General features: G+C 41.0%; 1 protein-coding gene across 1 annotated transcript; it reads left to right on the forward strand.

The window, feature by feature from the left end:
• The first annotated feature begins 4,760 nt into the window (after positions 1-4,760).
• tbx5b (T-box transcription factor 5b) lies at positions 4,761-16,694 on the forward strand. Its single transcript, XM_027275699.1, has 9 exons — positions 4,761-5,186; positions 5,959-6,138; positions 6,436-6,530; positions 6,814-6,933; positions 8,211-8,358; positions 9,626-9,778; positions 11,470-11,561; positions 12,400-12,653; positions 14,557-16,694. Exons 2-9 carry the CDS (start codon positions 5,965-5,967, stop codon positions 15,141-15,143), a joined length of 1,623 nt encoding a protein of 540 aa, XP_027131500.1. The 5' UTR covers positions 4,761-5,186; positions 5,959-5,964; the 3' UTR covers positions 15,144-16,694.
• Positions 16,695-24,720: the final 8,026 nt, after the last annotated feature.

Genomic DNA, 24,720 nt, shown 5'->3' on the forward strand with positions numbered 1-24,720 from the left:
ATGTGGCAGGAGCGATGCTGATGAAAGTTTGGTCAGTTTAAGGAAAGACAGAAAAGTGTGGGGAACGGATAGAGTATATTTGTGGAAACTCCATCATACTTTTGGCCTCACACCAATATAATCAACTCATGTGATAAGCTTCTCATCCCTCCATTCGTACTGTGCCTCAGCCTGCACGTGTGCACAGAGAAACAATAAAGAGATAAAGGTCTGGAAATATGGCAACACACTTTAAGCCCTTGAGGTTGAATTTCTGCACAGACGTAATGTAAAGGTCATGCAACACTTCAGCCTGACGCCTGTGAGTGACAGGCAGCTCTGAGGGCAGCTGCTCCCCTAAATGTTAATGTTCCCACATGGATGACTGCACCTAGCTGCCCTGCCTCTCTGTCAGCCTCCGTCTGCTCAGTGTGTACATCCACTCGCTGTAGCTGGATGGTTACGCTTTCCTGCTTCTTCAGTTGAACTCAGGTGGATAATATGATGAAGACTTGTGCTTTGTTTGTTTCTATTTGGACTTTGTCACATTGATTTCTGTGATTTCCACTGTGCCACTGTTATTCCCCTGTTTGCAGAAGAAAGCCAGTAGAGGGAGCTGCAACACACCACACTATCTAATGTGCAAGCTAATAAAACAGTCCTGCTCGCTTTCAAACACTCACCCAGTAAAACTCTTCATAGGGGCCATAATGTCATTCAGAATAAATCACAATGAAAGCATGGCAGAAATTAAAAACCGAGGATCATATAGCAGCAGCTAAACATTGATAAAATAAAATAATATGTGTTTGACACTTCAAAATAAGTACAAACAATGATAAAACTGAAAGCTTGAATCAAAAAATAGTGTCTTAGTGTATTGTCAGTAAACTCAGATTATCTTTTTTATATAAGAATAAACACCAGCAGCTTTATTAAACCATAAAATCATGTTGAGAGACTGCTAAGTGAGAGACAAACACAATGTTTAGTCAAGTTCAAGTTAAAATCAGTCCAGTGTTATCCACCTAAATTAGTCAGGTATTCATGTTTTGTAAAATAACTGCAGATTTTATTGTAAAATAAACAAACAAAAGTCTGATGTTACAGACAGATAATATGTGTGTGCTGATCATCTGATATTAAATTAATCTGATCAGTGTACTGAATCACTTTTATTCATTATTTTTAGTCACAAACACTTCTTAAGCTCATGACTACTACTTTTAAACTGACAGAGCTGCTGACCTCAGATGTTTTTTAGCGGTCTTGTACCTCTAAGCTGATGTGTGATATGGAAACGTCACTTCACTTGCCACTAAACCACTAAGTGAGCTGATCTGAAGGCACATTTAGAGGACAAACTCTGACTTTAAAGAACAGCATCACATTTAACTAAGCCTGTGCAAAGAGCCAAGTTTCTCTAACATGTGTAATATGAAGTCATATTAATGTGGAACAGCTTTTCCTTCATCTGGCCTCGGAGGCCCCCATCTGGACCTCTGCCAAACCCCCACCCTGCACTGTTCCCACATCAGACCACCTTACAAACTGGAGGTTGTGTGTGTGTGCATGTATGTGTGGGGGGGTTGGAATGTATTTTGCCCTGTGTGATGTGATTGTTTGCAGAGAAATGGGTTGACCTTGCCCTCTAATGCCACACACACATGCACACACTCGCTCTGGCCGAGCTGGAGGTGTGTGAGACAGACCTGCTGAGTGCAGGAGGTCTGGGACCCCGTCACCACTTCCTCCAGACAGAGAACAGAGGATCCAGTCAGCTGAAGTCAGGATGGGACAATAATGAGCCGTCCAGCCACCACCACCACCTCATTTCAGGTATTATTGAAACCTTTGCCTCTCACTTTTCTTCTTCTGCATACACCAAGGAACTGAAAGATAAAACCATGTGAAGAGTTAGACCAAGAAACAAAATCAGGTTTGAGAATTACATCAAATGCTCAGTATTTTAAGATTCAAATGACAAAACAATGCTGCCAAATAATTAAACATTAACCATTAATGAACATTACCTGTGGTGTAGAGCTTAATAGTGTTAATGCTTAAGTTTTCAAATAGTTCTTTTAAAACATAAAAAAGTAATAAAACATTCAAACATTTCTGATACATAAGAAAATAAATTGTTTTAAAGTTTTATTGAGAATTATTTTAACTTTAATTAATATTTTCTTTGATTTATTAACTCTAGGTTTAGTATATTACAGAGGCTTAGATTTGAATGGTAAATAAGCTGCTTTTCAGAAACTTAATTTGTAATTTATATATATATTTATTGTTATTTATAAGCAAAAGAGAGCAGATAAGTTACAACTATTACTCGAAAAGTTTTATAGTGTTTGGTGATTTTTGTGTTTTTAATTATTTGATTAGAAACGAGCTTTTATAAACAACAAAACTGTCATTTAATTCAGCTTTGTGGCTTTAAGTCTTCAGACGGGTTGTATTTATGCTTTTGTTTTTCGATCGTGTCATTTTAGTAAGTTTTTAAGTTTTGCAGAACTTTTATAAAAACATTTATTGTGTTTGAATTTTTTTTCAACGAGCAGGCATAATTTAGATTTTCAAATTAAAATTAACGGATGTGCCACAGTCTGTCAGGAGGACAGGATGCCTGTTGATCAGATCACTTATTTTGACTGGAGACATTTGGAGGAGCAGCGTGTTCATTTCAGGTGATACTAATAATAAAGAAACATTTTGATTTCACACATTCTAACTCTGTCTGTGGCCTGTTCGAGTGGGATTAAACATGCAGACGTTAATAATTAATATGAATCAACATTTTAGCCTATTTAACCGACGTAACTCTAGAGTCAAGAATGAGATAAATACATTATAAATAAGTCTGGATCTCTTTACTTTTTAATTTAACTCAAAACTTTTGTTGTTATGAAAAATATTATATAAGTTTTAATTTGACACGTCGTTTATTTCTGTTTAGTTTGAAAGTCAAAAATCGACCTGTGGGTTATAAAAGGGCTAAAGATGACCTCTGACAAGTAAACAAATATAATGAATGTGATAAACATATTGCAGCACACTAATATGTCCAACATGGTCTGAGCCACATTAATAAATAAGCTACTGTGTGTTTTTGAAACGATTAAACATATATGGTTCACTCATAAAAGGTCTTTTCAGCAAAGTTCTGTTTACAATCAGTCGAACAGTCCTAAATTAAACATTTTGAATCGTGCATTTCTATTTTACGCGGAGTGTGAGCTCAAGACGTCCGCGTAAAACCGGCACAGACGTAGTGTGTGTCTGTGTATAAGTTGATATGCTTATTGATAGGGTATCAGAGCTGATCGGAAACTTGACGGATCTGCGTTTACACAAACACACACACACATACACCCGTACCCACACACGTACACACGCACACACACAGGGCACAGATCCAGTCTCTTCCAGTGGCAACGCGCTCTCATTGCAGCGCCCGCTTGTCACTCTTATCAAGACGGCTGTGCAGGGAGCTGCTGAGGTCTATCACCGAAGATTTTGATATTTAAACACGGTAAGAGCTGCAGTTATGGATGCTTGTTGAGACAAAAGATTGGCACATGCATGTGCGCAAAAACGGGGCACATTTACGCACAAAAAATCCTTACATGCTGGACTTTTTAATTGATTTTTGATTCTGTATTTATTTTCATATTTTAAATATATGTTGAGCTTCGGTTTTTAGATATATGGTTCATTTTGATATAGCAATAAAAAGGCGGTTTCAGACCGTGTACCTGCTATAAATCTTCTCACATTCCGTTATAATATATCCAGCCACCAGCACCACCACCACCACCACAGATCTTTCATGTAAAATATAATTTAAATTAACCACAGGATGGTTCATCATGCGTAAATCTGTCCACAAACACTCTGGATAAGCAGGCTGCGGACAGGATAAATGGAACAGAGGGGGAAACGTGAGGGCACAGCGGTTATAGAAATCGGTTAAAAAAAATTAGTAACGGAGGAATGAAGCGTATTGACCCCTCGGTGACCCCTTCAACTCTCAACCGTGGATGCCTCCGGTTATCACGAATCTACAGTAATCCAGTCAAAGTGATGCGCGCTCGCCTCGCCCTGCAGGCCTCACGTGCGCGAACCTATGAGATAATAAGTGTGTGTAGCTTATGTGAGCTTACAGGCCTGTGAGCTTTTCTCGTCTTTACAAATCCACACCACATTTGGGTGTCTGACGAGTTACATTTGTGCTTTTTTTCAACAATATTAATAAAAATTAATAACCTATTATTGATTTTCTTTTAGTATCCTGGAACATCAGGAAAATAAATCCTGTCTTTCTTTATCAACCATTTTCTTTTAGTGTTTGGGATTGGAGATGGCTTACCTCAGATTTTGTGTTTTCGTTTCCATCCTGATGTGAACTCTATTCTCTCACATCAGGTTTAATTCATGCAAAAGTTAAATATTCTCACTTAAAGTTTTTCTGATCATACAGGACAGTTTCAGATTTTGGAGTGTGTGTGTGTATGTGTGTGTGTGTGTGAATCCAAAGAGATGTCTATAAAAGGATTAATTATCACAGTGACAAACAGACTGAGAATTATTTTAAAAAAATACTTTTGAAAAATAAATCACCCTCGATCAAGTGTGTGTGTGCGTGTGTATGATGGTCAGTGTCTGGGTGCGTGTGTGTGTGATTGGTCAGTGTGACGCCGTGATTTGGGCTCCAGACGCCGATTCACGGTGCAGACCTATGGCAGCGCAGGGAGGGCAGAAGGGGGAGGGCAGAGCGTCTGAGGCGGACTCCATTTGTAATGAAGGATCTGATGAGCTGGGGTTCAGATCAGGGCTGCCGCTGAGTCTGTGAAGCCACCAAAGAGCGGGGCTGATATAAATGAGGAGGGAATTACATCCACTTTGAACGGATCTCAGCCTCCAACTGCAGCCGGCGGTGACAAGGGGGGGACTAGCAGAGGTTTTGCGCGCAGGGAGACGGACGGTGGAGCCAGAAACAACCCGATGATATTCTAGAGCTGCACAGAGAATATGGTGGATTTTTGAGAACCGACGCCACAACATCTGGACGACTGGATTAAAAAAAAAAAAAAAATTATTTAATAGAAATCAAAACTACAAAAATACACGAGCAGGCTGCAGGGCGCGCAGGAGCAGGATGAGCGTGTTTTCTGCGGAGAGAGAGGAGCAGTGCGTTTGAGGTAAAGGCCCTCAGGGAGAACATCCAAAAAATATAAACACAAAGCCACACACTCATGCCAGACACAGGCTGTGGTTAGTTGATTTCATGTCAGTGATATGCACTTTAAGAGCTGCTTCCATTTTTAAACAGTACGCAGGCTGTTGTTTCAGCTGTTAACACACTTGCAAGCTCCAATTATCTCCAAGCACTGAGTCTGAAATAGAAAAATATGAATATTCATGCTAATAACATTAACCACTGTGGCCATAATACAGTCTGAGATGTGCATTGTTAATGTCGCCCTCTCAAGATGAAGATGTCCAAGTTCAAGTTCAGGCACATTTAATCACCTCTGGAAGTTTGTAATTGGGTTATTGGATCAGTTACAGTGTGAGTCAGCGTGATGCAACCTAGTACAAGTCATTATCCTGATGCTGCTCTGCGCAGAGAACACCATAACTGTGGTTTTTCGCCACAATGTTAGAGTGGCAGTAAATCTGTAAGACAGACAGACAACAAATATCAACTGTCCTGACACTTTGCATCGCTTATTGGCCTTCGTAGTTTGTAGATGTTTTGTCCTGTGGTAGTCTAAAAGTAACTGTTTTATCATAAAGATGAGAGACTGGACTTAATTTGCCCAAACAGACATGATAAAAAATATTTATTTATTGTATGAAAAGTTGAAATCCACCATGAAGCGATTAAATCAAAGTTTTACCCTCGTAAAAGGGGACGAGCGAATGCACATAATATGAACCTGTGTGTGTGTGTGTGTGTGTTTGTCTCAGTGGGACATGGCAAACGGAGGGGACCAGTTCGGCCTCGCACAGCGTCCGGACTCGGACTGCAGCATGGATGATTCTCCAAAAGAGACCAAAGAGGAGAATCACAGTTTCACTTTAAAGTCACCAGCTTCACCGCAGACAGCGTCCAGCCAGCAGGTACCGGCCTGTACCGTGGAGCAGAATGTAAATACTGATTATTAATTATTGGTTATATACTACAAATTCATCCACAAATTAAATTAAAAAAAAAAAAATCACCTCGGTGGTTTTTTTTTTACATGTTGGTTTAATTTCCGTGAATTACTTGTATATAATAAACTGCTAATATACAAACAAAAAAAACAAAAAAAAAAAAAAAAAAAAAAATCTGTTTAATTACTATATTTATATATATATACTAAATTTAAAATGTAATTCTGAAAGTGTGTTTCTTTCGTGTCCTGCTTTACTTCACTGAACACTGTTTATATTTTGCTGCAGGGGATGGAGGGAATCAAAGTTTTCCTCCATGACAGGGAACTTTGGACAAAGTTTGATGAAGTGGGAACTGAAATGATCATCACCAAAGCTGGAAGGTAAGAAGAAGAAATAATAAAAATAATCTACTGGCTATTTATATTTTTAACTTGGGGTATTTTTAATTTATCACGTTTTGATTAAATAAAACGCTTAAAGAAGAAGATAGATTTTATGACTCGCAGATCCAGCAGGGACAATCTGTGCAGTGTGCATGTCGTTTTGTCTCTGTGCAGCTCAAAGGATGTTTATTTTATTATCTAACTTTCAGGTATTTTATCATTTCAACCTGTCCGTGTTGGAAAAGCTGATTTTTTTTTTTCCTGGCTGTGTTCCCTGTAGGAGGATGTTCCCCAGTTACAAGGTGAAGGTCACAGGACTGAACCCAAAAACCAAATACATCCTTCTGATGGACATTGTTCCCAGAGATGACCATCGCTACAAATTCGCAGACAACAAATGGTTCGTATGTTTACGCACATTTACGCACAAACTCAGATTAAACTCTCAGAGTGTAAGGACCGTGCATGGAGCTGTATGCGTATACAGCTCAGCTCTGCTAATGATATGTAACATTTAGACAGCATTACAATTTCCAATTCAAAAATAAATAAATAATCTGCAGCCTGCTGTCTGCATCATCCTATTCCTGATTTGTTATGTGAGCCAACATGAATTTTACATTAGAAACCACTGTAAATAAACCGAGGCAAGCCGTGTTGTTGTTGTGGGTTTACCCTCCCCTTCATCCCTGCCTCTGCACCGTGTAAAGGTCGGGTCCTTCTTGCAGACTGGTATGGCCTAGTTCCCCGCGTTTCCCCCCGTGCTTGCCCGCCGGTTAAATCATAAAGGGTTCACCGGGCGGACAGACGGCACAGACCAGGATTAAAATCTCACATTCAACTGTGTGTTGTGCTGCGGGGACAATCCCAACAGACCACTGACCTACAGTGAGATCCATCAATGTTCAGCCTCTTCGGAGCATCAGACAGTCGGTTATTACAATCTAACCGGTCTGTAACTGTGGCACATGCGTCTCAGCTCGAAGCGTAACGGAGTTTAAATTAGATGCGGATCCCTTCACATATTTTGCACGTAATTCCAAAATAATCTATCACAGATGCCACTTTATTTTTTATTTTATTTTATTTTAGTTATGTATTTGCCAGGTCACGTCATTTGACCTTTACGCATGACGAACTCCAAACGCAGGTCAGACTTTTAAAACACAAAAACATCCGTGGTCAGTGAATCTTAAAGGCCTTTATCCTTCTGTTAAAGCTGCAAACTACCTTTGTTATATTAGTTAGAAAGATTACGGCCTAATATACTAATTATTTTCGACCCTAAAATGTAAACATTAATTTAAATTCGCTGTGTTTGGTCCTCGGTGTGTTTTAGTTCCGTGGTGATGTGAGGTGTTTTTCAGCAGACAGGTTTGCGGCCTCAGGCTTCTCGCTCAGTTTCTCACAACATTTCTCTGTTATAAAATAACAGATGCTACAGATATTTAGAATTTGGGTCGACTGAGCTGAGGTCCAGCTGCAGATAAACTTCAGCAAAACAAAGTGCATTTTGTGTCTGTCTAATTAAAGCACCAGATAGGCGGTTCTGCAGACGAAAGGCCTTCAGCTCCACGGGACGCCATACAGGCTGAGCGCGGCAGACAAACCACTGTGACCCACTGAATGTCAAAGTCTGACTGTTTCCTGATCGGCTTGCATTTTCTTGGCCTACAGGTCTGTAACAGGAAAGGCAGAGCCAGCGATGCCCGGCAGGCTCTACGTCCACCCGGACTCTCCCGCCACTGGTGCGCACTGGAGCCGTCAACTCGTCTCTTTTCAGAAGCTCAAACTCACCAACAACCACCTAGACCCCTTTGGACACGTGAGTCTGTCTTCTTAATGGTGTTTTTTTCTGTTTCCAAACAGAGCAAGAAAAATGTTCTTGGCCTGAATTTAAAGAAATATGTAGTGGTCCTTTAATTTTAAAGACAGTACACAGTGAAAAAGACACAAATCATACATTTCCTTAAGAAAACGGTCTACTGGCCCCATCAAATAACCATAAAATGCATTTTAGATAATTAACCCCGAGTGGTGTTTTTAATTTAAGAAGAAAGATTACACAAACTGCAGTCACAGCTCCTGATGGGCACAACCCGAGGAGCCCATTCACTCAGGTGGCAGCACATGTAGCTGAATATAAGTCAGCAGACTTCACAACACGGCACAAATCACCTCTTCGGCCTCGTTGCCGCCATGTTCAGCCTCCGTTGTTACCCTACAGACTGAATCCACGGTGAGCTGTGCCGCGTGAGAGCAGGTGAGCACGTTTGGTTTTACGCGCACAGAAAACAAACAGAAACAGCCTTTCCGTGCTTGTTAAATCAGACGCAATAATTTCGGATTAAACTGAGCCCCCCCTGGATAAACAAACGTGCTCGCTGTCGTGCGCGCACACACACACACACACACACACACACACAGAAGGACGTGATCCAATTAGAAAACACTTGTGTGGTTGCCAGTGTCGTGGGAAATAGTTTAGATGAATGCACAGAGTTGTTTTGGTTTTGCATTTTTGGTTTCTGCGAGCCAAATTTAGTCATGAAATGAAGTGGACACCAAGTTCACAAACATGATACATTGTTTTGGTGAAATAGTCTGTCAGGTTAATCATCAGTGATTACATGCAACTATATTTTAAATTTTTATTTCCTCTATATGTGACACAGCATATGTTTGTAATGTAGATTAATAAAGTAAAATTAACAGCAACTGATCATTTTGCTTCAAGGTGGCAGCTATCTGGTATGAAATAGGTTTAGTGTGAGTCTGCTACACATCTGTACAGACAGAAAATAGTTCATGCAGGACATATGACATCAGTATTTTTTTTTAATCCTGGCTTCAGTCTTGGAAAACAAAATTCTGATTTGTTTTTTTTCCTCTTGGATTACATCAGTTTGATCCTAAAATGTAAACCATGAATTCCTGATTCATGTCGTCCAAGAAAATCTGGGTACCTCGACATAAATTTACCCTCCATCTGGCCTCCAGTCTAGTCAAGGTACCGGCGGTTTGTTGGGTGGGTTTTGTGGAAGCATGACAGCTCTGTCAATCTCACCTTCTTAATCTCTCCCCCTTTGCAGATAATACTCAACTCCATGCACAAATACCAGCCACGTCTCCATATTGTCAAGGCGGACGAGAATAATGGCTTTGGCTCCAAAAACACGGCTTTCTGCACCCACGTCTTCTCTGAGACTGCCTTCATCGCTGTGACGTCCTACCAGAACCACAAGGTACAAACACACTGTCTTTATATTGGGAAGGTGACACCTTAGTCTCTTTAACATAACAAAATAAGAAGATCAGGTGCTGCTTTTCTTGCACACCAAAGCCTTTTTGAGAATTTAGATAAGCGTTTGGTTGCTGGCCACATTCAAACTTCTTGTATTTCACACACACTCACACGCACGCTGACAGTTTTGTCTGTTTGTATTACTGTCCGTCTTTTGTATCCAGAAAGTCAATATGCATCTTCTTTGTTTATGTGTCCTTACTCAGTATTTGTAAACATGTCCAAAAATAAATGATCCATGTGTGTGTGCATATGTGTGCGTGCATGTTTGTGTGTGTGTGTGAGAGAGAGAGTGTGTGAGTGTTGGTCTGTAATGACCTGTTTCTTTCCCTTGATCTTGGCTGATCCGGTTTCCTTGGCATCTATTAGAAAGACAGATTGCTGCAGCTTTAAGCCGCTCTGCTGCTTAAGTTTTCACAAGATAGCTTCAATTTGATCACATTTCATAACAAAACAATCAATTACACAAATAAATACATTTCTACTAGAATCTTTCAAGCGTTGCAATTTTCATTCTCTTTTTCTTCATTTTATGGACACCATATCTTGTTAGCAAAGTTGGCCAAGCCTAAATTCTGCACGTTTGTCTACAGCTTCAGTGTGGTGCTGCTTTATTTATTACGTAATACAAAAAATGTTAAAAAAAAATAGAAACACATAAAGCCTCAGAAGATCTACAACAAGTATTTAATCCATCGAAGTGCATTTATTTATTTACAATGGCAGACACAGCATCAAGTTTATTAACAAAAGTTGATATCGTATTGTTTTATTTATACTGAACAGCTGAAGTTTTGTAGTTTGTTTAAACTTAATAATAATGTTGACGAGTTAAATGTAATTATTGTAACCCTATTTTATTAGAATGGTTTTATGTATATAAACACATTGATACAATGCTTTATTTATATTATAACTAGTGTAAGTAGTAGAAGTTCTGCTGTAGTACTAGTAGTGAGAGTCAGGAGGACAAAAACATTGAATTAGTTTTGAGTTATTTTAATTTTCATCTTTACATTTATATATGTAAATCTGGTTATTGCATTACAAAACGATACTTTATAATCCCATCATACATGCAGTAACAAATACTACTATTATCACACGTCTTTGTTATAAAAATGATCACTATTCAGCTGATAGTTTGGTGGAGGAGCTGCACGTATTATCAGCGCTTCAAAGTTTGTTTGGACCTGAGCTCGTGTCAGAGCTCCAGTCCACTTGCCTGCTGTGTGATGGACACACAGCACGGAGGTTTCCCTCCATGACATCACTGGGAAAAGTTTGAGGACTTAACATCAAAGCTGCGAGCTCTGGACCTCTAAAAGCTTTGGCCTGAAATCCTTAAACCTGGCGACTGTTTGGGTAAACAGTTTATTCTGTGTCAGCTGGCGAGGACACTGTCCGCTTCGTTAGAAACGTCAGCTGCTGAGGAATGTTGGCCGTGCAGAGCTTCAGCCGAGCTGCTTTTAACATTTGCAGGGCCTCTGACTAATAGTAAACTATTGACTTTCAGTCAATGAGAGAACGGTTAAAAAACCAAATGTGCCTGTGTGTGTGTGTCTGGACTTCTTTTGGTGTAATGTGCGGCGCTTTTGTCTGAGTTAAAGATTTTCTATGTTTTGTGCTTAGATCACACAGCTGAAGATCGAGAACAATCCTTTTGCAAAGGGCTTCAGAGGCAGTGACGACAATGAGCTGCACCGCATGGCCAAGCTACAAAGGTGAGTACAGCTTGTGTGCTTTAAGCATTCACAGGAAATGTGTTCTCCTCTCTTGAGGGTTGTTATGATGGGGTACATATGGTCAACGAGTGTGTGGAGCCAAGCGGTATAAAGAGATGTGAGTCATTGTCACCTGAAGGTTGATCTCAGCCTGAAATCTCGTCCACAACGTGCCGAGCATTGATAGATAGATGATATCACATTGCTGCTGGTCTATTAAGCCGTCATTGCTGATCAGATGATGGCCCTACATGGTGTCCGTTTGCATGCTGGACTAACCTCAATTCAAGCTCTGTTGTGGCAGCCAATGGAAGAGGTTGTTACTAAGGGGAGGGGTAGGAAAGAGAAGGGAGGAGGAGGTGGAGATAGAGGCAGAGAGAGCTGTATTAAATGCAGCCCCCCTGTGTTATTGTGCTGCTGTGTTTGGTGGAGAGCAGAGCCGAGCAGAGCCGAGCGAGAGGAGAGTCTATCTGAAGTGACACCCGGATGGATGTTTATTTTTAGAGCGGCGAATTATCTCACAACAGCACTGACTGTGTGTACACGCATGTGTGTGTGTGTGTGTGTGCATGCATGAGTGTGTGTCACTATCTCAGCGAGAGTCAGGGAGATGTGGCCTGCTGTCCCCTACATACCACCACAGAGTTCACCGAGAGGGCAGTGTGTGCAGAGAGAGATCAGAGCTGAAAGGATTGAAAACGGCTAAGTCGACATGAAAGAAAAAGAGAAAAACAGTAAAACCAGCCAGTTGAATCGCACAGAGTCAGGAGAGGCAGTTTTGTGCAGCAAAGCTACAACATCAGCTGTAAATCTGATCTTAGCTCTCTCTCTGTTTCAGTAAGGACTTCCCTGTGGTCCCACGCAGTACTGTCCGTCAGAGAGCCTGCTCCACTGGGAGTCCGTTCAGCGGGGAGGGCCGAGGTCTGCGGGGCTCGCCGGAAGCTGTCGCATCCCCCTACAGCTGTGAGAACGGCTTGAACAGCAGCAGTCCCCAGGAGCTGCTGAGCTCTCCCTCTGCACACTACATCCTGCCTCATCCTCACCTGCAGCACGGTCAACAGCCGCAGGTGTACCACTGCACCAAGAGGAAAGGTAGGAGGGCGCTGCGTGTCTCTGCCTTCAGTACACGGTGGAAAAAAAAAATTACTGCCCAACACTCGAGAAATAAAAACAAAAAGGAATGCCATCACTGACACGGCCATGCAGATGTGATCCATATTCATTGAATTATTGTACTTTTTCATGACATATCTATTATTTATGATTATTTTAACCTATTATTGTCCGCAGTGGATTTTTAAAGTCCTAGGCGAGCTAAGCACAAATCCACTAATATTCAAGTATGAGGCTACAGCACAAGTTTTTACTTAACACCCATTTGTAGTCATAGTAATTAGAGAATATTGTTGTTGTTTTTTACCTGTAAAATAGGTTATGAATTTTAGATCTTTATAATTTTTGATACACATATTCTGGACTCTCACAATATAAATAAAAAAAGAAAAAATATGTTTTTTTTATTCCTGTATTGACAGTGCAGAGATTTGATCAAATTCCTGTGAGATCAAATAAGTTACCCTTCGTGACTAACAACTAAATATAGTATGATACAGGAATATATATCTCATAAACTACGATGAGTTATATCAAATGCTTAATACTATTGGATTGAACATGACTTGAATTCCAATAATATGATCCAGTGTAAATGTCAAATGAATCATTAATTAACTTAACTTTGTGGGTTTTATTACACATTTGGTCATGATAATTATTATAATGATATGTGATATATATGATAAAATATGATTTAAAAAACCCAAAACTGAATATGCTCATTATTACTGGGTTAAAGTCCCTAATGTTTCCTTATTTAATGCAAGAAACGGTCACTTAAGCAGCCCTAAAATTTGGAACTTGTGACCTATGCAACTTGTGCTTTGGGTAAATGTCACAGTAATCAATCTGCAATGTGCAGGTTAAAGGACGATCTAATGAGTGGTTTTATATGTTCCTGCCAAATGTACAGTACATAATTATTTTAAAAAGTTCCTACCTTTCAGGCACTCATGTCAGTTAAGTTACAGCAAAGTCACAGCTTCCTCTTGAACACTCTTCCTCTTGGTGGTTTAGGTAAAATTACATGTCATTATTGGCACGACAGTGATGCGGCCAAGCAAGTAGTTCTGACCAAGCAATCTGAGCTAGACATTTGAAACATACTCAAATCAGCATGACAGTGCACCTTCTCATTAAAAATATAACCTGCCATTACAATGGTAACATTATAACTGCTGGAGCTAGTGTAAAAACCAGTCAACTACATTATATTTTTATTTTCATGTTTCAAAGTTAAAATTATGATGTTATGTTATTTTATGAACCTTCAGATTATCCAACAAATGCTCATAATAATATTATTTGCGTTATTGCATATTTACATTGGTGCAACTCAGGTGACAATTAGTCTGTGCTTTCAGGCCGGTGAGGCTGTTTGAAAACATGTTGCAGACATGCAAGATTACTTTGAAAGGCTGGGTATTGTTTGAATTTTGTAAAGGTGCCAAATACACTGATATTTAACAGAAGAAGCCAAACTTCTTGAGTATTAAATGTTTCAACATAATGAGCCAAACAAGCAGGTAGTTAATGGGGTCGTATAACCCTGGCATCATGTTTGTACTTAAGTTAATGTCATACGTCCTCTAAAAGAGCTTCTTGGGGGCCCCATGTGCGAAGGCTCAGTCCTTGCTGCAGAAGCCAAGGGTTCGAATCTGACCTGTGGCTCTTTCCTGCATGTCATTCCCCATCTCTCTCCCCACATTTCCTGTCACTCTTCAGTTGTCTCTATCAAAATAAAGCTTGAAAAGGCCCAAAAAAAACAATCTTTAAAAAAGAAAAAAATCAGCTTCTTGAACTGTAAATTTCTCACTTGTCATTAATGTCAAATAGATAATCAATATTCGCAATATGTTCTCTCTGTTTCTGTCTGTAGTGGAGGAGAACTGCTCTTCAGGAAACCGCCAGCACCCGTACAAGAAACCCTTCATTGGTAGCTCGCCAAGTGAGGGCGAGTCTTACTATCATCCCTCCTCGTACCCTCCTCCTCCACCCGGTCTCTCCAACAACCCTGCCCTGGGTCTCACTGACTCCCCCTACAGCTCAGACATGGGACAGCGCCAGGCATGCATGTTTGCCAGCTCAGAGCCCAGACTGGATGATCTCAACTGTACATCCTGGTCGTACACCTGCCCGCTCCCCTCTGCCATGACCCCACTGGAACCCTACCCACCTTATACCCCTCATCCTCCCTACAGTTCCAGCCCTCAGGGCTCTCGACTCAGCACTATAGCCCACCAAAGCTCACCGCCACTGGGAGAACATGTTGCCCACGACCCCTATCAGAGCCAGAGCTCTGGACCTCCATCTCAGAGCTCCCAAAACATTCACAGCAGGCAGCTCAGCCCTCCTCTCAGAGAGTATCCTCGCTACACACCCAACCTGTCTCCTCCTCTTTACCACACACTAGACGCGCACACACACATCAGGTGTGGAGTCCCAGAATGGAGTGCAGCCTCCTAACTGAACCTATGACGCATTAATGACCCTTCTTTCTGCTCGTCTGAAAGATGCTGCACCGTGTACGGACTTACGTGTGATATTACCTTTGTAAAATAATTGTGAAAAGTGTGGCTTTGTGCTGTGTGAAGAGGTGTCAACTGTTATGCCATGTTTCTCCCCCTGTGCTGGATGGAGCAGTGGATTGTTAAAGACTGGACTTGGACATCCGTAATGCTTCAGATGTAAAAAAAAAAAAAAAAAAGTGTGAGCAGCACAATCAAAGTTGTACTATGTTGTCTTTCCACAACCCAAACTGGTGTCATCCAAATGTTTGCACTGTGAGCCCGTTTCCTCTCAATGACTTCAGCTCTCTCCATTGTGAAGGATGTAAATTGTGACCCACTGTCAGACAGGCAGTAACATTTACTGACCAAAATAATCTCTTACAGCAGAGCCTGAGGGTTTTTTCTTTGTATCTTTATTGGAGCACAGCACAGCTCCACGCTCAGTCTCAGTGAGGGAGAAAAGGCAGGAGTTGTCCATGTGTGTGTGTGTCTTTGTATGTAAAGCCCATGTCAGCTCAGCTCAAGGATGCTATGAGTTAATTTCCAATGAGACAGGCAGTAGTAGCTGTAGGCGCTGCACCATAGAGATAAACAGTTTGTTTAGACCACGCTACAGGCTGAAGGACCTGTAAACACTGTTTTCCACTGCATTATGGGTAAATGCACTACTCAGCGTCATGTAGCTGTCACCGCTGTCCTCTCAGTAAACTCCTAGATGACCAATCAGCTTTGCCCGTTCGCTGAGAGTTGTCCAATGAACGCGCGTCTCTCTTTTACCTCGAGTTGACTAGTCAGAGCTGGAGTGCAGCATGTTTTATGCGTGCGTGTGCTGTCCCATTTTTTTTGTTTGTTTGTTTCTGAATAATTCATGAATTCGGTGTTGATCCTTGACACACGAGGATTGCTCAGCAAACACAAAAAGTCACAGTGCTGTGAATGTGATCACTTCAATGCACAGAAATCGTTGAAATATGCTTTTTAGTCTCTGTGAATCTAAACGCTCCCTGTCACGTCCATACAGTATTATTGTCTTGAGAAGATTGGGTTAATTCTCTGCAGATTTGGGGCAGCATAACTTTCCTCCTTTCCGTTAAGCTGAGATTTTGTTTATTGTGTGTAATGAAGCAGTTTTATATATTTTTTCCCAGGTGTTTTACATGCAGTAACATGTAAGAAGGTGCTCTAAAACAACAAACAATCAGTATGCAGATCCTCTTCATCCCTTGATATGTATTTGACTGTGTGTGAGTGTGCGTGAGTGTGTGTTACAATGAGATTTTTTTATAGCCTTGTTCCTGCTAATAGTATTTATTACTCTAGATTTGTAAAGATTAGTTTGTTGTTAACCTGTGAAACGAGACGATATTGTTCAAAGATATTTGTTTCTCTTTGAAGGTTTGTGTCTGGTTTCACCCTCCATCTCCAATTGGTGATAAATACTTGTGATGAACAAACAGTATTTTCTGTTCTATGGAAATAAAGACAGATTTATATACAGAAACTGAATAAATTTTAGAGGATTATTGCATAAGTCGAGTGGTTGTAGTTCTTCTTTGTGATTAGACAGCAAACACAGCAGAGACGACCTATTAACATTCCCAGTGGGCTATTTAAAGTAAGTTCAGCACCTTAGGAGTGGAAACTCTTTTAAGTGCAGTGCGGTTTATCAGTTTCAATGCTTGTATCAATATGAAGGACCTGATAGCGACAATAGCCTGCACCTTTTCCCAAATGTATGTTCCAAAAGTGTCCAACAATCTCCTTCGACCATGTAGAGAGCATTATTTAAGGTGTAACAGTGTGTACTCTGCTGTCTTATCACGTATAAGGGACCCCAGTGTCTCTGACTCTTGCACACAGAGTTGGGTGGGTGCTGGGGTGCTGTGCATACCTTGTCTGCCTCCCCTTATCTCTGACAGGTTGTTTGGCATCTCCAGTCTCCACCAGCTGGACCCACTCACTGACAACCTGCTGCCCAGAGAGGGGTGGGGTTTGCCGGGATGCAGGACAAAGAAAGGTGGGGGTATGTTGTTGGTGGTCCCCCCCCCCACCCTTTCCTCTAAGACTCCCCTCCAAACCACCATTTAGCCTCGTTCCTCTCTCCTGACATCTCGTGTTTCTGTGTTTCTCACAGTGAAGTTAACCTCTTCCACCTTACACCTGCTCAGAGTTTACAACACCCTTATTTTGAAAGGACAAATGACCGTAGCATGCAGAGATTTATCTAGAAAGGCTGTTAAATCATTAAACTTCTAACCCAGTGTATTTACATTTAATTGCGTAGTTATACGTCAGTTGTCAGACCTCCCTCTCTCTCCCTCTCTCTTGCTCTCTTTTTCTCTTTCTTCCTTTCTCTCTCTTTCATACACCATAAGGTCAGAGGTTAAGCAGGCAGCTCTTCAGTGGGTCTGTTCCTCCTTAACCCCTCGTCTCCAGACAAACTCAGGCCAGGGAAGGGGGAGATGAGGGGGAGAAAGCAGTGAGGTCCCATGCGGGGCCTCCGACTCTGAAGATGGATTGCATGGCTTCATGCTTGCTTGTACAGTAACAGAGCACTGCGATGACCTCTGTATGGCTGGAAGTTAGCTGGGAGAATAAAGCTTTGGCTAAAGTGGTAAAGTAATATTAAACACAGAGAGTGTGTGTTTGTGTGTGTGTAATCCATCTGTGGAGGACTTTCTCAGACGCACTGGTCAGACAGTAGATTGATGAACCTTTGTGATCAAAGAGCCTAAGTGGTGCTTATCGTTATCTCCCCAACGCCCCCCCCTAACATACACACACACACACCAGTAACCCCTCTGCCTGCCCTCTATATATTCTCCTTTTTTCATCCTCATCCAAATGACGGTTTCTAACCGACTCTGAGCACAGATAACCACAGACTCACACTTTTTTTTTAGGGTGTGCACAGACGAGACACCAAAAAAAACCCTGACATTTTTAAATGTCACTCATTTGGCCTGCGGACTTAAGTTTTTCTATAGCAACCAAACTGGGAGCGCTGCTTAGGAAGGCATTTGTTTCTGCTGTATTGTATATCGAAGCTGCTGCCCGGCTCCGGAGAGCAATTTCTCTTGCAAAGCAAGCCTTTTTAAAAGGCATCAAAGACTTATTTAAAGCTTATTTCATTACAGTCTGAACTATTGGTTTGAATATATAAATGTGTATTTGGAGTCTCTTGTAGGAGACTGAGAGGCATTTGTGTGATGTCCAGAATTAGTGATGCCATTTTGTGAGGAATAAGTGGTCTGAGATGGAGTGTAATTGGTAAAGTTGATTATGGTTCGTCTCTATGGGTCTGATGGTGCTCCGTCTCTGTGGCAGTAAAAGAAGGGCGACGGCATGGCACAAGTGACACACAGCTGTTACACTGGAATGCCAGAGAAAATATAAAGCTTGGATCTCCAAACGTTTGGAGGTAAATATAAAGAAAATAGGGGGTTTCTTCCAGAAAAATCTTATCAAAACTTGTTCAGGTGACTTGTTCAGACCAAGCGGGGCTCAGAAAGTTGAGAGGACATTGGGTTGATTAACGCATCAGACCAATTTTAATACACTAATCCATTAGTATCTGTAATTAGAAGCAGCGTATGGCACTAAGAGGACAGCACAATGGCAGTACAATAATGTAAAACAATGAATGCTTGTCCATTACATATGGTGCAACAAAGTAGGCTGGTGGAGGTTTATTTGAATGATACTATCCATCCTTGTTGTTATTTAAAAGCCACAAGAATGGTCTAATGCTGTTAAGCACAGTATAGTTACAAGTCTGAGACCCAAGCTAATTCCCCCTAAATGAGAGTTTATGGCTGAAACAGCCCTGAAATCACTGAAGTAGATCTTAATATGAGCATAAGAGCTGTCAAGGATAAGAGGCCAAGTAGGAGTGTGTGTGTGTGTGTGTGTGTGTGTGCGTTGGGGAGTGGGGGTGTTGTGCTTGGATTGTCCTGTGTGTTGGTCTGAAAGACAAAGGGAGAGGTTAAGGGTCAAACTAACAGCAGACAGGCCAGTCCAGGGTCAGAGGGCTCAGACTAACCTGATCAGTGATGGTTGTTTATCTGACGACCTTCGAACTGTCACCCCGATGGAGCTGCCCTATCTTTCCCTCTCATGCTGGACTCTCACTTGTTACTCAGTAGAAGAAATAAACATGCAAACATCATAAAAAAGCTGATGTGATGAGGATATGTGACCATAAGGTCCTGTTACACTCTCCAGTGGAAGCAAACGTTTTTAAATTTTATTTTAAAGGACACTGTGATGTGAGCAGGAATAATTGTTTTAACTCCTAACATACTGCCAAGGTCCCAAGACGGGTAGCCAAACACACATGACAGGGTGAAAGGGGTAGAGGCGCTCCCGCAGTGGGTGGTAGAGGGGGTTGTGGGGCATCATGGAGCCGATGTCCCGTCTGATTACAGCCAGAGGACTGGAGAGGCACGCTAATCCTCCACACACATACACACAGTCTTTGAGACAAAGACACACAACCAGCAAGACAGAAAGACATACACGCACACACACACACACACACATATGCATACTGACACACACAAACCTATTCAATCCCCTGACCTCACTTCGGTCCCCTTGTCCAGACAGGACACGCAGCATAATGATATCACTACCAGCAGGACTTCACTGGTCATTATTGTGCATGGGCCCTGAGCTGTAGACAATAAAAATAATAAACTCAGATCAGTCCAAGTTCTCGCAATGCAGCCCTCTCTCAGAAATGTATCTCAAATCTTCCAAAAATGAAAAATATTTTGTAATAACAATATATCAAATGGCAAAATGTGACAACATGACAGAAATCACTCTTAGCCTGTGATGAACCTACAGAGAAGTTTCACCTGAACCTGCAGCTCTTCTCAGCTTTATGGAGCTTAAAAATAAGTTTCATAATTCATTGTTTTCAGCTGTCCGACTGTCAAGTATTTCCATCAGTACATGACCCAAAACTGAGCGTAAACAGGGTGTATATTGGACTTGCATTTGCTACATGAGCAAAAACACATCTCTACATAACACATCTGCTGCATGTGTAAATAACTTCATCACGTCACGTCCCCTTTTATCTTTGCATTTGGGTAAAATACCCATCAGATTTCCTGAGTCTAACCGAAACAGACTAAGCTTGATAAGAAGTCAGACATAAGTCATGATCTATATTTCATCCTGAGTCAGACATAAATGCGTGCACCAAATGTCTGACAATCCATGCAGTGGTACAGTTTGGTGGAAAGAGCCACACTGCTGACTAAAGGATGAGGGTATGACCTTAGTAATTGTTGCTACATGCGCCTTGTTGGGTTTATCTTATTTTAGGGATTCACAACACGTCATTTGTGTGAAGTTCATCCAGTGATTTTTGTTTAATTTGAAGGATTTTTAATAGCAGAATTGGAAAATGAACAGAATTTTGTATAACAGATGTATCTGGTTCTTGGCATCCTTAAAGAAGCTCTGACCCCACGGTGGGAACCACTCTCTAATTTGATTAGATTAACAAACTTGATTTAACTAATAAAATATTTTTGAAATCTGTCAAATATATTTATAATAAAAATATTTGTATTCTGAGGTAAAGGTTATAACTAATTTACCTTTTCTAGGGGTGACGTGTCCCTCAGCATCACCTTAGCAGGCTTCACTCTCTCCCGGCTTTTCGGCTGCCTGGGTTTCCCTGCTTGGCTTGTTGCCACTCGTGTACAAGCATGTTTGCAAACAGGCGAGACAAGACAACTGCTGTGAGACAAACACAAACATCAATAAACAAACAAATCCATTCATACACCCCACTCCATCCAAACACTGTATGCACACGCGGCCTAATTTCAGAGCACTCACTCAGCCTGCTGTCAGATCCCATTGTTTGCCAGTAGCAGCATTGTTTGGTTCATACCCAGTGCATTTCTGCGATCGTGTCTCATTATTAATAGATGGTGTCAAAGAGTTGCTGGCCTCTCTGTCTGACAAGGCATTAGCATAAACACAGACTTCCTCTCAATATCTGTTTGCACCACACTGTTGACCTTTAATTATGGATGTCTAAATGTTTGTTACTTATCCACTCAAGTGTGGGAGTCTGTGTGTACGCATGTGTGCGTGTGCAGGCTACAGTGAAAGTCAAGGCTTTTACTGTTTATAGATTTGACTATTTAATCAGGCTTTTATATTTTTGCATTTTTAGGAATTTAAACAGAGGTTTGTCAACGAGAGCAAGAACAGAATAAAACTTAATCTCCTAAAACGTCATTTTTACAGGTAATATTCTCCTCTGCGTATGGTGCACACCAAATTAGAATCATAGGAGGACGGTTGAGCAGGGGGCAGACGTGGAAACGAGCCAAACAACAAAAAACATAAAGGATGAGTTTTCAGATCATAAATCATTACAAAAAAGACCAAACAGAGAAGAAGCTTCAGTCAGAAATACTGCAGATTGAATGGTGAGGAAACACATCGAACATCAAGTCACAAACACACTGGTGTCAATAGCACAAACCTGAAGCCATGATAAATACTAAGTTCACTTCGCCATTTTCCATGACGTCACAAACAAAGAATCTATGCAGCCAAGATGTGCGTGTTATAAAATGTTGATCAGGCTGGGCTTAACTGACAGCGCTTAACTGGTTTGCATGGTGGAAAGAAGACAGATAATATATAATTTTCATCAGGTTGTGTAAGTGTCCTAGAGTCATGTTTCATGGGTCATATTAAGTTTTACAATACATGCTTATTTCAGTTCATAAACCCATTAAAAAGGATTACAGTCATCCCTAAAAAACTTAAATATGAACACTAAAGCACAGAAATGTGTATAAACGACACAGAAAGACAGTATTTTTTTCCACTTGATGTAATGGAACAGTAATGAAATAAAAAAGCATATTGGATTTGGATATATGGGTTGAACATGATACTTAAGAGAGGGTAATTTAACTTTTGTGATGCACTGAAACAACACTGTGCAACTTAAGAGGACAATTAAAGAGTAAATGGGCAACATTAAGTTCAATTTAAATGAACAGTACTAACAGTATTCTTCATTGTCCTCATGGCTTTGTGTCTGCCATTATAGATTCTGACCTATGCCTCGTCTTCTCCTCGTCTTCCTCGACTGTTAAAAGGTCTGCTGGTGTTTACATGGGTGTGATGTCTCCATCTCCTCAGCCTCACACACTGCGCCCATCACCTGCTTTTATTATAATCGCATCATCCCATTAGTATTAATAAAGTACTCTGTGTGTGCAGCAAGCCATCTATTCATCAAAAATGGATACAGCGGCATCTCTGCCTGCAGCTATCTGTGTTGTTGTTTTTCCCCTTCACTGCCTTTTGCTCATGCCGTCCTTTCTCTCCCATTTTCTCTGCTCATTTTGTGTGTGTACGCATGACATACTTTTACATCAGATGCATTTTTCTGGTTCTGCTCCTTTCACTGTCAGCGTCACCATTTTTGCCACACCTGGCAATTATTATGCAAAAATAACAGCACACAGCATTTCCATTAAGTGTGCTAAGGCCACCTTTTCGCTGTCACTGCATGGCACTGTGCAACCAGTATGAACATGTAATGTAAAATTACCATTAACTCAGTCCTGTACGGCTCGTACTGTAAGGTGATAACAAGATATTTTAGGTGTGAACTAAGTCATGAACACTGTTATTGGCAGGTTATTTTTTTATGTGAGTAAACAATCTCATCACATAGTCATGCATGTTGGCTTAAAGGCTGAGGTTCAAGGATTGTTCTTGACCATGGACACTCCGGTTAAACAGTCTGACCACAGGGTCCATTTAACTGCTGTATCAAATGAACTTTGAGCCTCACTTTTCAAGGCCAGATCTCAATAACTTCGTGTCATTAGGGATGTTTGTAGATCATACAATTATTTCATATTTTCTTTTATACTTGTTGGCCATAAATGCAAGAAAATGAAAGACTGCAGTCCTGAGGTAGGATCTCTTTTGCCTTTTGGATAATTTTATCCACCTTTCTAAAGACGTATTTGAATCTATTTTTCATTTTTTTTTGTTTTGGTTGCACTTGTGGCACAAACGCCAACATGGTGTGTACCATAAAGCAACATCCCTGATTTGATTAAGTTATTTGTTGTATGTTATCTTTCACATTTTCTGTCTCTCCCGAGCTATGGCTGCATAGTCTTAGTTTGTAATGACTGAAAAACATCTTTTAGTATGTAAACAGAGCTTTCATAGATTATGCATATTTGGATAAATATTGAAGAAGAAGAAAAATGTCACACAACCGATCTTGTTTCTGACATGTGTGCCTATGTCTGTCAGTCTACTGTATAGTGAGGAGCATGGTGTGTAACCACGTGCTTGTGTGCACTGTCCCCGCCGTTCAAAGGGTCAGCAGTGGAAAGGTGTGATATTAAGTGTGATCTCTGTGCTTAAAGTGAAAGAATCACACATCTCCCTGTGGAAACACCTGTCAATCAAATCTGACTCTCACGTTTAAGGGGGTTCACATCACTGAGGTCCACACTGTACACAGACGAGGCGTGGTGTAGAAACTGCATGTCAACCACTAGATTTCCCTCTCACCTGCCTGACTGCCTCACCAGCAGCTGCACATTCACCAATCAACCCCGGCAGTACAAAAGACCGGCACTTCCTCCCAGTCTCTGCCAGATTGCGCAGTCTCCCTAGTGGTATCTACACTACAGCCAACTCAAGTGCTAGTCTTGTTGTTTTACTTGTAGAAACTCTGCCTAACTCTGCTTTCCTTTTGCCTCAGGAATACCTCACTTCCACTCTCCTGCCACGTCCTGCAAAGTCTCATCTTCACCCCTGCACCTTGGAAATCTGCCACCATCACCCCAGACACCCTGTCTTCAGGATCACTTGCACACTCTCCCTTCAACTGATTCAATCTCCTGGCTCATGTTTGCATCTTGAGTCTAAAATTGTTCAGTCATATTGGATTCAGGAGCAAGAAAAATGTGATCAGGTCATCCCGTTTGACCCCTGGACTTTTATTTATGTGTTCCAGAGTAACTTCAAACAAAGGCTCTGGTTTAGGGACCCTCCAGTGTCTGTTTTGCCTGCGCGGTAATACATTTGTGGTGTCTTGATCTTCTAATTTTCTCAATATATTCTATACATTGAAGAAAAGAATAAATATTTGAATAAATATATATTTTTTTGTCCAACAACCAAAGATAGACAGACTGAAGCAGAAAGTTCTTACATTCAGAGCTCTGGTGTGCTTAACTTGTCACTTCACTTGGATGTTTGAGTTTTACTGTGCAGGATGACACAGTATGTGAGTTTGACACCAGGAGGCTGTTTTTCAGATTCGTCGTACACATGTGTGATGTGAGAAGCTGAAACCTCCAGAGCAACAGCGAGCATGAACTTTACCGTGAAGTAGGAGTCATCTTGTGTTCGGCCATTAAACTTATGAAATGTTAAATATTTGCATATTTTTTAACATTTTTTGTGGACTAACCTTAAATATCATACACAGATTCTAGGTATTTTTACCT

This window comes from Larimichthys crocea, chromosome III, assembly GCF_000972845.2.
Source record: "Larimichthys crocea isolate SSNF chromosome III, L_crocea_2.0, whole genome shotgun sequence".
Lineage (NCBI taxonomy): Eukaryota > Metazoa > Chordata > Actinopteri > Sciaenidae > Larimichthys > Larimichthys crocea.

Excerpts from the sequence above, each read along its gene's own strand:
- tbx5b (XM_027275699.1), top strand. The coding sequence starts at position 5,965 with ATGGCAAACGGAGGGGACCAGTTCGGCCTCGCACAGCGTCCGGACTCG. Across the intron at positions 6,531-6,813 it reads ATCATCACCAAAGCTGGAAG|GAGGATGTTCCCCAGTTACA; the intron begins GTAAGAAGAAGA and ends TGTTCCCTGTAG. Across the intron at positions 9,779-11,469 it reads CGTCCTACCAGAACCACAAG|ATCACACAGCTGAAGATCGA; the intron begins GTACAAACACAC and ends TTTTGTGCTTAG.